Below are 13083 nucleotides of genomic sequence, written 5' to 3' on the forward strand. Positions count from 1 at the left end.
ACCGCGTAGAAACAAAAAACAGAAGTGTTTTGGCCCTCCGGGACCGGGAATTGGGCAGCCCTGATGTACATGTACTGAATGGATCATTTGTTTGCCCTCAATGAGCTGTGATCTACAAAGCCTGCATAGGTAAAGGCAAGAGGGTAAAAGGCAACTACCGTCTTTTTCTGCCGTGATTACATAAGGGATAATCAACGAGGGGCGATGCGTTCTTTGGAAAATAATGAATGAGGTGGAACTGACCTTCCACAGTGTTACACTATTGTCCAGAGAACGCATAGAGGCCCGAGTTGATTATCCCTTATGTAATCACGGCAGAAAAAGACGGTAGTTGATTATCCCTTTTGTAATCACGGCAGAAAAAGACGGTAGTTGATTATCCCTTATGTAATTACGGCAGAAAAAGACGGTAGTTGATTATCCCTTTTGTTCCATGGTTATAATTGAACACATTTGCACTAGAAATGTGTTGATTTGCCGGGAAAGAAACGTGTTCAACATTCACTGACGTAGCTAGCAAGTTTACTAGATAGCTACAGTAGTTGCTATGCTAACCATTTTACATTGGCATCCAGTTTATAAAAGCAATAAGGCACGAGGGGGTGTGTTATATGGCGTTGGCGTCGTGCCTAAGAACAGCCTTTAGCCGTGGTGTATTGGCCATATACCGCACCCCCCCCACAGGCCTTATTGCTTTTATAAACTGGTTACCAATGTAATTAGAGCAGTACAAAAATGCTTTTGTCATACCCATGGTATACGGTCTGATAAACCACGGCTGTCAGCCTATCAGCATTCAGGGCTCGAACCACCCAGTTTATAATTTACTATAACTATAGCCTCACTAGTCCAAGTCTCTTTAGTCCATAACCCAGTCTCAATAGTCCCAGCCTCTACGGACCCTATAACCTCTGGTGCACGCAAGCAAAATCTGCTAAGGATTCTTCTCATAGAACTAGAACTAATAGAAACTATCATGGTTCGTCCACAGTTGGTCAGTTCAGTCTCACCTTCTCCGCCGGAGCCTGCGGTGCTACTGAAGGTGCAGTGCTCGTCTTGGATAAAATGGCCACTGAGCACGATGTCCTGGCGACTTCTGGCGTCGTCACGTCCAACCCTGAGGGAAAGATGCATCGGATACGGAGTCGATTGATTAGCTTTTTACATAGATGTCTTTCTTGTAAGAGCACTGTTTCACTCTTCAAATTCCGAAGGAAACATCGTTGCCCACTTCACAGGGCCATTCTGATCCTTGATATTCCAGGTAGTAAACATAAAACAGTTGACTCCCTACTCCAAATCCATCCGTACTGTACCACGGGACTGGAGGCCACTTCCATACAAAAGAGGTACACATTTCCTGCAGATGAAAGAGTCGTTCTTACTTGGTGGTCCCATCTTTGATGTAGTAGAGTAAGCACTCAGACATCAGTGGGTCCTCATTCAGGTTCACCAGGTGAGGGGTCTAAAAGAAAGACAAGAACATGGTGACTTTGCTTCCACATATGTTGACATTTTGTGTTGAAATACTGTTGACAGGGGTTGTTGTAGCATGATGGAAATGGATATCATGCACAGAGGATTGTGGGTAGCGTAGTACATCTCACTACAGTTGCCATAAAGGGTGTACTGGGGTTCTGACCTTCTTGGGGGAGAACACGCCCACGGTGCCTCCATCTTCTCTCATGGCCACACCCATCTCAGCCAGTAGGGCCTCCCTACATATAGCAGAGAACCACAGTTATTTGAGACAGGTGGACTCAGATAAGGATAGAGGTTAAAGGTTAAAGCCGTCTGACACACCTCTGCATCCGGATATCTTCAGTACGGCGCAGCTTCTCCTCCCATGTCTCATTGAGCTCAGCAATGATTTTCTCTGTTTCCTAGAGTGAAAAGAACGACCAATGTCTAAGTTGGCATGGTACATACATGCCATAACATTATGGTTAGCCTCCATGACCCTTACCATCTCTCTCTATCTCTAACCTCCTGGTTCTCCTCCCTGATCTCTTTCTCCATCTGTCCGCAGCTGTCTAACTATCCCTCTATCTCTCCACTGCCCTTCCTCTCCTCCTCTCTTTCTCCTTCCATCTCGCTCACTCACTCATTCACTCACTCACTCACTCACTCACTCACTCACTCACTCACTCACTCACTCACTCACTCACTCACTCACTCACCACCTCTAAGTTCACCCTCCCTCCCTTCCTCCTCCCTACCTTGAGTCTCTCTATGGCCTCCTCAGAGGCAGGGCTGAAGATGCGGTCATGCAGGTTTGCCATGGAGCCCGCACGGCTGGACAGGGCGGAGAGAGAGGGGGAAGGACTCATCCCAGTCATGGCATTGGTCACTGTGGATAGATCACCCGTTTGATTGACAGCCTGGCGATTATTGACAAAGTTCTTGTAATCGCACAAGTCTGCCAGAAGAAGAGCGGGAGTGTGTGGGGGAGAGAAGGAAAGAGAGGGGAGCAAACAGCAGGAAGGTGAGGAGGAGGAGACATTGGGGTTGGAGAGAAAGAAACGCAGAGAAGTGGGTATACGGAAGAAAGGGAAAACAAGGGAGGAGTAAAAACAGAAGAAGAGAGCTCAACAAAAAAAAATGTATCGTAGAAGCAGAGACAGGTGCTCACCAAAGGCATTGCAGAGAGAGCGAGAAAAGAGCAACTTACACTGGTGGATATGCAAAGCATACGAGAAGTTAGAGAGCAAACGCTTTTTTCTGCCATTCATATGCAAAATACATACAGTAACACGCTGAAAAACAAGCAATGTCATATGATATATAGGGCAGCCAATCTAGAATACACGTATTTTAGTTCTTACTTGCAGCATAATCTCCAGGCTGAAAGGCTGTGAAAGTATTATACAATTAAAATCAATGCAATTCCTAAAAACGGAATTTATCCCGCAAGCAACAGTTATGCAGGGCAAGCAGTGTGAATTAGAAGTAAGGCAGCAGAGCTCTAGAGCCCTAGCCAGAGCCCACATTAAGAACCTGGCATATCAAAGACCCTCTACAGAAGCAGAGCGTCCAATCAGATAGCTACACACCCAGAGAACCAGAGTGTAACACAGGCTGCATCCCAACAGTCTAAAATGGCTTCCTCCCCCCCATCTTCATCTGCACTGATCTGAAAGGACTGGAAAGGGGAAAGTCTATTCTCTTAGAGGAGTCCACCATCTTGCTTTCACCTATCCCATGTTTGCAGATCAGTGCAGAGGAAGAAAAAGGAGATGAGGAGAAGATGCCATGTTAAACTTTTGAGACGCATTCCAGTCCCAAAGAGGCGGACAGTAAAAATGTATTTTCTTCAGTGTGTACTGGATTTATGGATTTTAGATGGGTTTTTGGGATGGAGTCCTTCCATATAGCTCTGGGGTGTTATAGGATTTTAGTATGGTAGAGGTTTAGCTTTATTTATTTTATTTATTTTCAGTTAGCTGCAAAGCGGGGGGGGGGGGGGGGGGGGGGGGTGCTAGAATATACACACTTTTCAAACCAGCTATCACAGGATCGGGACATCGATACGCTGAGAGGAAAGAGGAGAGAGAAGAGTGTGTGAGACACTCACACACACATCTGTATGGCTCTCATCCAGTGTGTGTGTGTGTGTGTGTGTGTGTGTGTGTGTGTGTAGGTAGGTAGGTACTCACTGTCTATGATATCTCCTAGGCCCTGGGCGTAGAGGAGGTCCTTGAGTCGGCACACCTCCTCCTTCAGCTCACGCACCAGACGGTTGTTGGGGTCCTCGTTGATGACGGCGTTACAGCGGATCTGTTTGGCGCGGTCAGCATACCTGGGAAGGATCAAAACCATTCAAAGGCAGGTTCACCCCAAAAATATGTCCACTGTTTATATGATGGGAGAAACATCGTCATCGATAGGGACAACATAGGTTCATGGTATCATTATTTGCAGTTCCTGGATCACTTCCTGGTTTAGTCTCTCAATGCATAAAAATGAGGGTTCCTCGAGGGTTCTTTGGGAAGGGTGATGGTTCTATGTGGACACATAATGACTCAAAGAACACTTTGAGCTCTTCAATTGTTCTTTGCAGTTCACAAAAGGGTCCTTTGCTCTTTTAGTGATAGTTAAAATGTAGGGGAGGAAGCTCGTCCTGGTTTGCTCACAGCTCTTTTTGTGTAACCATGAGTGAGAGTGTCATTCCAGTTTATCTAATGTGTTGTGTTATGCTAGTTTATGTAACTACGGCCAGTGACGGTGTCTTGTGAAAGACTCACATATGCCCAGCTGTTCCAGCGATATCTCAACTTGTCTATTAACACTTACAGAATTTTAAATACAGTGGGGAGAACAGGTATTTGATACAATGCCGATTTGGCAGGTTTTCCTACTTACAAAGCATGTAGAGGTCTGTAATGTTTTATCATAGGTGCACTTCAACTGTGAGAAACGGAATCTAAAACAAAAATCCAGAAAATCACATTGTATGATTTTTAAGTAATTCATAATAATTAGTAATTTGCATTTTATTGCATGGCATAAGTATTTGATCACCTACCAACCAGTAAGAATTCCAGCTCTCACAGACCTGTTAGTTTTTCTTTAAGAGGCCCTCCTGTTCTCAACTCATTACCTGTATTAGCTGCACCTGTTTGAACTTGTTACCTGTATAAAAGACACCTGTCTACACACTCAATCAAACAGACTCCAACCTCTCCACAATGGCCAAGACCAGAGAGCTGTGTAAGGACATCAGAGATTAATTGTAGACCTGCACAAGGCTGGGATGGGCTACAAGACAATAGGCAAGCAGCTTAGTGAGAAGGCAACAACTGTTGGCGCAATTATTAGAAAATGGAAGAAGTTCAAGATGACGGTCAATCACCCTCGGTCTGGGGCTCCATGCAAGATCTCACCTCGTGGGGCATCAATGATCATGAGGAAGGTGAGGGATTAGCCCAGAACTACATGGTAGGACCTGGTCAATGACCTGAAGAGAGCTGGGACCACAGTCTCAAAGAAAACCATTGGTAACACACTATGCCGTCATGGACTAAAATCCTGCAGCGCACGCAAGGTCCTGCTGCTCAAGCCAGCGCATGCCCAGGCCCGTCTGAAATTTGCCAATGGCCATCTGGATGATCCAGAGGAGGAATGGGAGAAGGTCATGTGGTCTGATGAGACCAAAATAGAGCTTTTTGGTCTAAACTCCACTCGCCGTGTTTGGAGGAAGAAGAAGGATGAGTACAACCCCAAAAACACCAACCCAACCGTGAAGCATGGAGGTGGAAACATCATTCTTTGGGGATGCTTTTCTGCAAAGGGTACAGGACGACTGCACCATATTGAGGGGAGGATGGATGGGGCCATGTATCGTGAGATCTTGGTCAACAACCTCCTTCCCTCAGTAAGAGCATTGAAGATGGGTCGACCCGAAACACACAGCCAGGGCAACTAAGGAGTGGCTCCGTGAGAAGCATCTCAAGGTCCTGGAGTGGCCTAGCCAGTCTCCAGACCTGAACCCAATAGAAAATCTTTGGAGGGAGCTGAAAGTCCGTATTGCCCAGCGACAGCCCCGAAACCTGAAGGATCTGGAGAAGGTCTGTATGGAGGAGTGGGACGAAATCCCTGCTGCAGTGTGTGCAAACCTGGTCAAGAACTACAGGAAACGTATGATCTCTGTAATTGCAAACAAAGGTTTCTGTACCAAATATTAAGTTCTGCTTTTCTGATGTATCAAATACTTATGTCATGCAATAAAATGCAAATTAATTACTTAAAAATCATACAATGTGATTTTCTGGATTTTTGTTTTAGATTCCGTCTCTCACAGTTGAAGTGTACCTATGATAAAAATTACAGACCTCTACATGCTTTGTAAGTAGGAAAACCTGCAAAATCGGCAGTGTATCAAATACTTGTTGTCCCCACTGTATAATATGGTTGACCACATTGAGAAAGGTTCTTTACAACCATCCTCCATAAAGGTGTCTTCAGAAAGTACAGCATTCACACCCATAGACTTATTCAACACTTTGTTGTTTTACAGCCTGAATTAAAAATGGATGAAATAGAAGCACCTTTGGCAATGATTACAGCTCTAAGAGTCTCTAAGAGCTTCCCACACCTGACTTGTACAGCAATTGCCCATTATTATTTTCAAAATTCTTCAAGCTCTGTCAAATTGGTTGTGGATCATTGCATGACAACCATTTTCAGGTCTTGCCATAAATTTTCAAAACGATGTAACTCGGCCACTCAGGAGCATTCCCTGTCTTCTTGTTAAGCAACTCCAGTGTAGATTTGGCCTTGTGTTTTAGATTATTTGCTGAAAGGTGAATTAATCTCCCAATGTCTGGTGAAAAGCAGAATGAACCAGGTGCTCCTATAGGATTTTGCCTGTGCTTAGCTCTATTCTGTTTCTTTTTTATCCTGAAAAACTCCCAAGTCCCGTTACAAGCATACCCATAATATGATGCAGCCACCACTATGCTTGAAAATATGGAGCGTGGTATTCAGTAATGTGTTTTATTCGATTTGCCCCAAACATACTTTGTATTGAGGACAAAAAGTTAATAGCTTTGCCACATTTTTTTCAGTATTTCTTTAGTGCCTTGTTGCAAAAGGCATGCATGTTGTGGAATATTTTTATTCTGTACAGGCTTCCTTCTTTTCACTCCATCAATTAGGTTAGTATTGTGGAGTAACAACAATGTTGATCAATCCTCAATTTCTCCTACCACAGCCATTAAACCCTAACTGCTTTAAAGTCATCATTGGCCTCATGGTGAAATCACTGAGCGGTTTTCTTCCTCTCCTGCAACTGAGTTAGGAAGGACACCTGTATCTTTGTAGTGACAGAGTGTATTGATACACCATCCAAAGAGTAATTAACAACTTCACCATGCTCAAAGGAATATTCAATGTCTACGCTTCTTTGTGAGGCCTTGGAAAACCTCCCTGGTCTTTATCTGTCCTCCTAGACCTTAGTGCTGCTTTTGATACCATCGATCACCACATTCTTTTGGAGAGATTGCAAACCCAGATTGGTCTACACGGACAAGTTCTGGCTTGGTTTAGATCTTATCTGTCGGAAAGATATCAGTTTGTCTCTGTGGATGGTTTGTCCTCTGACAAATCAACTGTAAATGTTGGTGTTCCTCAAGGCTCCGTTTTAGGACCACTATTGTTTTCACTATATATTTTACCTCTTGGTGATGTCATTCGGGAACACAATGTTAACTTTCACTGCTATGCAGATGACACACAGCTGTACATTTCGATGAAAATAGCCTTGCCTGGAAGCCTGTGTTTCTGAAATAAGGAAGTGTATGGCTGAAAATATTCTACTTTTAAACTCGGACAAAACAGAGATGCTTGTTCTAGGTCCCAAGAAACAAAGAGATCTTCTGTTGAATCTGACAATTAATCTAGATGGTTGTCCAGTCGTCTCAAATAATACTGTGAAGAACCTCGGCGTTACTCTGCATCCTGATCTCTCTTTGGACGAACAAATCAAGACTGTTTCAAGGACAGCTTTTTTCCATCTACGTAACATTGCAAAAAATCTGAAACTTTCTGTCCAAAATATGATGCAGAAAAATGTATCCATGCTTTTGTCACTCCTAGGTTAGACTACTGCAATGCTCTCCTTTCCGGCAACCTGGATAAAGCACTAAATAAACTTCAGTTAGTGCTAAACACGGCTGCTAGAATCTTGACTAGAACCAAAAAATTTGATCATATTACTCCAGTGCTAGCCTCTCTACACTAGCTTCCTGTTAAGGCAAGGGCTGATTTCAAGGTTTTACTGCTAACCTACAAAGCATTACATGGGCTTGCTCCTACCTATCTTTCCGATTTGGTCCTGCCGTACATACCTACACGTACGCTATGGTCACAAGACGCAGGACTCCTTACTGTCCCTAGAATTTCTAAGCAAACAGCTGGAGACAGGGCTTTCTCCTATAGAGCTCAATTTTATGGAATGGTCTGCCTATCCAAGTGAGAGACGCAGACTCGGTCTCAACCTTTAAGTCTTTATTGAAGACTCATCTCTTCAGTAGGTCCTATGATTGAGTGTAGTCTGGCCCAGGAGTGTGAAGGTGAACGGAAAGGCACTGGAGCAACGAACCGCCCTTGCTGTCTCTGCCTGGCCGGTTCCCCTCTCTCCACTGGGATTCTCTGCCTCTAACCCTATTACAGGGGCTGAGTCACTGGTTTACTGGTGCTCTTCCCTGCCGTCCCTAGGAGGGGTGCGTCACTTAAGTGGGTTGAGTCACTGACGTGATATTCCTGTCCGGGTTGGCGCCCCACCCCTTTGGGTTGTGCCGTGGCGGAGATCTTTGTGGGCTATACTTGGCCTTGTCTCAGGATGGTAAGTTGGTGGTTGAAGATATCCTAGTGGTCTGGGGGCTGTGCTTTGGCAAAGTGGGTGGGGTTATATCCTGCCTGTTTGGCCCTGTCCGGGGGTATCGTCGGACGGGTCACAGTGTCTCCCAACCCCTCCTGTCTCAGCCTCCAGTATTATACTGCAGTAGTTTATGTGTCGGGGGGCTAGGGTCAGTCTGCTATAGCTGGAGTATTTCTCCTGTTTTAAAGTAAGTATGCTCTCTCTAATTCTCTCTCTCTTTCTCTCTCTTTCATTCTCTTTCTTTCTTTCTTTCTTTCTTTCTTTCTTTCTTTCTTTCTTTCTTTCTTTCTTTCTTTCTTTCTCTCTCTTGGAGAACCTGAGCCCTAGGACCATGCCTCAGGACTACCTGGCCTGATGACTCCTTGCTGTCTCCAGTCCACCTGGCCGTGCTGCTGCTCCAGTTTCAACTGTTCTCCCTGTGGCTATGGAACCCTGACCTGTTTACCGGATGTGCTACCTGTCCCAGACCTGCTGTTTTCAACTCTCTAGAGACAGCAGGAGCGGTAGAGATACTCTCAATGATCGGCTATGAAAAGCCAACTGACATTTATTCCTGAGTTGCTGACCTGTTGCAACCTCGACAACCACTGTGATTATTATTATTTGACCCTGCTGTTCATCTATAAACATTTGAACATCTTGGCCATGTTCTGTTATAATCTCCACCCGGCACAACCAGAAGAGGACTGGCCACCCCTCATAGCCTGGTTCCTCTCTAGGTTTCTTCCTAGGCTCTGGCCTTTCTAGGGAGTTTTTCCTAGCCACCGTGCTTCTACACTGCATTGCTTGCTGTTTGGGGTTTAAGGCTGGGTTTCTGTACTGGACTTTGTGACATCAGCTGATGTAAGAAGGGCTTTATAAATACATTTGATTGATTTATGGTTGAATCTGTGTTTGAAATTCACTGCTAGACTGAGGGAACTTAGAGATAATTGTATGTGTGGCGTACAGAGATGAGGTAGTCATTCAAAAATCATGTTAAACACCATAATTGCACACAGAGTGAGTCCATCGAAATTATTATGTGACTTGTTAAGCCTGGATTTAGTTAGGCTTGCCATAACAAAGGGGTTGAATACTTACTGACTCAAGACATTTCAGCTTTTGATTTTTAATTAAAAAATAATAATAAATGGTGCTATATAGAACCATTGTTAACCCTTTAACTGGCACACCAAGAAAAACGTATATGTTTCTGTAAAAGATGTGTATTAGCCTCAGTATAGGCCATAATTGAGGTATTTTTCTTTGCATGACTTAAACTTTGATAGATAATGCATTGCAAACATCTCAACCAGCCGGTTGAGTTGCCCATTTGGAGTAAACTAGTTTTCTATCTGAATTTGCATAGACTTTTTAATGTGTTTACAGTTTATATGCTTAGAATACCAGTAAAATGACATGTATTGAATGATATTGTGAATCATATAGAAGATGACAGGCAGACATTGAATCATGATATGAATTTCAAAGGATTTTTGTATTTGCACAGACAAAGAAAGTCCCATAACAATATTTCTCCATTGTCCATTATCACTAGCTTTGACTTAATAGCATTCCTTTAATGGGCAGTCAACAACATTTGCCAACGTTGAATTTGTCCATTTTATACACAATTAGTTAATAATTAATGATAATGATTGGTAAATGACGTTCACTTGCTGGTTTTCAACCATTTTTGAATGCATGTTTCAAAAAATATGTGAGTCCAATAACAATGACCGCATGATCAATTTACTAAATTACATTGGATGAGATGATAAAATATGCCAAACAAAATGCATATGCTTAATTGAATTTAAAATTGTTTGTCAAAATTAGCTCAACTGCCCAGTTGAGCTGCCTGTTAAAGGGTTAATGGTTCTTTATAGAACCTTAGGAAATTGTTATTTTTAGCACCATACAGGTTCCATTTAGAACCTGATGAGCATGGCTCTTTATTGAACCTTCAAACAAGGGTTCTATAAAGCACCAAAAATAACCCCTGTCTTGTACTATTTAGAACCACTTTTGTGTGTAGCCATTACACTTGTGTACATTACTTTATAAGGAGGCAGGTGGCTGGAACTAAAACTGATCCTCACAGAGAATGACAGTGATACTGAAGTACTGTAGGGTCACAGAATAACTATGGATTTGACGTTTTTTTTAACCTGAGCATTTGACCTCAGAGCTGGGTTGTTACCTGAGGGTGCTCAGGGTCTCGTCATAGTTGATGTCAGCAGGGCTGAGGGCTGCCACCATGGCGGTGCGAGAGTTACCTCCTAATGGACAGAAAGGGGCAAAGAGGTTCATTTGGGGATGAGGGCAAGAGGAGGAAAGATTATTTAAAGGGCATCTGCAGAGGAATTCAACAAAAGAGTAAACAGTGATAAGGATGCTACATTTGACGTAGTCGGCAGGATCTGGGCTAGTAGGTGGAAAGGGGGGCCGCGGCTGGTCAGGTAGGTAAGGGAGGACTAGAAGGTAGGTTGCCAGGTCTTGTGTGCTTTGGATGTCTTATGTTTATTGATGTTTTGTTTGCTGCAGCCCCCTGCAAAATAATGGGGGGGGGGGGGGGGGGGCGTTGGTTGCCCATCTTTTCCCCTGGAAACAACCAAACAGGTATTTGAAAACCAGTGGGATTTGAGTTGTAAGCTGCTTGGATGGATATGGGCATCTAATATGTTTATAGACGTGTGAATTGTTCACCGTGGAAATGATGGAAAAGTTGAATAAAAGCTTTGAATCATCATCTGCAGGGGAATTAAACAAAATAGCAAACAGTGCTAAGAATGTTACAATTGGCGTAGTCGGCAGGTTCTGGGCTAGTAAGTGGAAAGTACGTACCCAGGTTCTCTCTGAGAAGCCAGGTCAGCACTGAGTCTCTATAGGGGATGTGGCTCTCCACCTTCTTCTTCTTCTTGTTCTGTTAACAGTTCATTTTAACAATTAGGATAAGGATACTGTCTCAATAAAAGTGCATTTACCTGTTGGGAAATACAAGAAGAAACGCTTGTGAATCATCTACTTCCCAATCTCTTAATACCATTTCCCCAAATATTTTCTGAGAAAAAAAATGGAAGTCATTGAAATTGTGTACCTTATTTGGTGCTGAGTCCTAGAAAGAAAAATAAATTGACCGAACTTAATTCATTGGCAGTCTTACCAAAATTCCTTCAATGACCATACAGACAAAGAGTTGTGTACTGAAAACTATAGACTCTCACCACTTCAGCTAATGCAGAGATGACTTTCCCCAGTGTGGTCAAAGATTTATTGATATTTGCTCCTTCCTGAAAAGGAACAGATGGGGCACACTTAATCAAACGAAAAGCCTTGCGTGCAACACAAACAACTACACAGTTCACAATCTTGAGAAACAGAGCCTAGAGGCTTTGTAAAGTTCATAGACATGTCAACTTGAAATGTTAACTTGAAACAGAGGAATTCATACATTGATATCACTGGGGGGTCGGATTCAGCCCATAAAAGTTGACCCAAAATAGCCTCTCACCTTCAGCCTGGTTCCTTTGGCTCCTGTAGAATCTGCTCTCTCACTCCCAGCCAGATCCACCAGGCTGATCTTGCTCACCTGCAACAAGAAACTCTCTGTTATCATTTGTTTTGGCATGAATCTGCTTTGATACTCTGTATCACAGTGGGAAATGCCCAGATTCCAAATGCACAGTGGTAGCCCCAAGAAACTCTCTTTGAGGACTTATCTGTAATGAGTAGTGTTATCATGAACGATAACACAGTGGATGTCCAGATAGCATGGCAATAGACCTCAATCATAAGAGTTATAAACCATGCATAGGTCAAAGTGTTACAAAACCCTAGTGTGAGGCATCTTGGAGGATCTTAATTTGAGACAGTTTGCTACAGCAGGAAAATAATCCCAGCAGCAAGAGGAAATGTGAGTTATTATGTGGATTATAATTAATGGACATTTTTTGTAGAGGTCAATACATTTTTCTTTAGGGCGAATCATGTCTGATTTCTTTTGGTGTGGAAATTACAAACTTTAAAAGCCGTTTGAAACCTGGAATGCACTACAAATTTCAAAGCAACAAGAGTGATCAAATTAAGATCCTACATCTGTAGGGGTTTATAACTCTATGGCCTCAACCTATTGCAATAGCTTGAATATGAGGTTGAACCTGGTTATTAAGTCTGCGCAGTACCTTCTCAGATGTGTTTTCTGAATCCATGTCGTGTTTCTTCTGCGTGAAGATGATGTTGAAGACAGCATGAGAGCGGCTGCTGGTCTCGTTCATGTTGGTGGCTGCCACCGTCCTGAAGGAAGAAATAATTTAACCTTATGACATCCATCCATTCATTAATCCATCCACCTATTTATCCATCTATCCAGTCCATCCACCCCCCACATCCACCGACCCACCCATCCATCCATTCTAAGTCCCATTTACCTGGCCTTGTTGCCAGACTCCATGAGGTCCTGGATGTCATTGTAGGAGGTAACGGCCAGTTTGGACAGGTCCTCCACGTAGGGCCCCATCAGGGGGTGCTCTCTCACACGCAGATTCCCCTTGTTCTTCGGGTTCAGTAGGTCACGCACACGCTCACAGTAGATCTCCATGTAGCTCACCTGTGGAGGTTGTCAATACTCTATAGAAGTGCCAATCAAGATAACTAAGTGCCAATCAAATGTCTATTGAGCAACACCACCTTGGGGCAGAGAAGACACTCTTATCTGAACT

At 43.5% G+C, this 13083-nt stretch overlaps 1 protein-coding gene across 26 annotated transcripts in view; it reads right to left on the reverse strand.

Moving 5' to 3' along the window:
* Positions 1-13083, reverse strand: part of kif1ab (kinesin family member 1Ab) — a 56944-nt gene that overhangs the window by 29715 nt on the left and 14146 nt on the right. For 15 of the 26 annotated variants that reach the window (XM_036985639.1, XM_036985644.1, XM_036985625.1 and 12 more), the window contains exons 6-19: positions 12793-12971; positions 12547-12658; positions 11877-11954; positions 11590-11655; positions 11463-11480; positions 11210-11288; positions 10566-10644; positions 3657-3799; positions 3494-3532; positions 2220-2419; positions 1804-1883; positions 1643-1718; positions 1386-1465; positions 1011-1117 (exon numbers count right to left, since the gene is read on the reverse strand). In XM_036985639.1, coding sequence (XP_036841534.1) covers positions 1011-1117; positions 1386-1465; positions 1643-1718; positions 1804-1883; positions 2220-2419; positions 3494-3532; positions 3657-3799; positions 10566-10644; positions 11210-11288; positions 11463-11480; positions 11590-11655; positions 11877-11954; positions 12547-12658; positions 12793-12971 — 1336 coding nt within the window. Of the gene's footprint in view, positions 1-1010; positions 1118-1385; positions 1466-1642; positions 1719-1803; positions 1884-2219; positions 2420-2825; positions 2853-3493; positions 3533-3656; positions 3800-10565; positions 10645-11209; positions 11289-11462; positions 11481-11589; positions 11656-11876; positions 11955-12546; positions 12659-12792; positions 12972-13083 lie in introns of all 26 variants that reach the window. The other 11 variants (XM_036985642.1, XM_036985641.1, XM_036985640.1 and 8 more) reach the window with 5 other exon arrangements.

This window comes from Oncorhynchus mykiss, chromosome 8 (assembly GCF_013265735.2).
Source record: "Oncorhynchus mykiss isolate Arlee chromosome 8, USDA_OmykA_1.1, whole genome shotgun sequence".
NCBI lineage: Eukaryota > Metazoa > Chordata > Actinopteri > Salmoniformes > Salmonidae > Oncorhynchus > Oncorhynchus mykiss.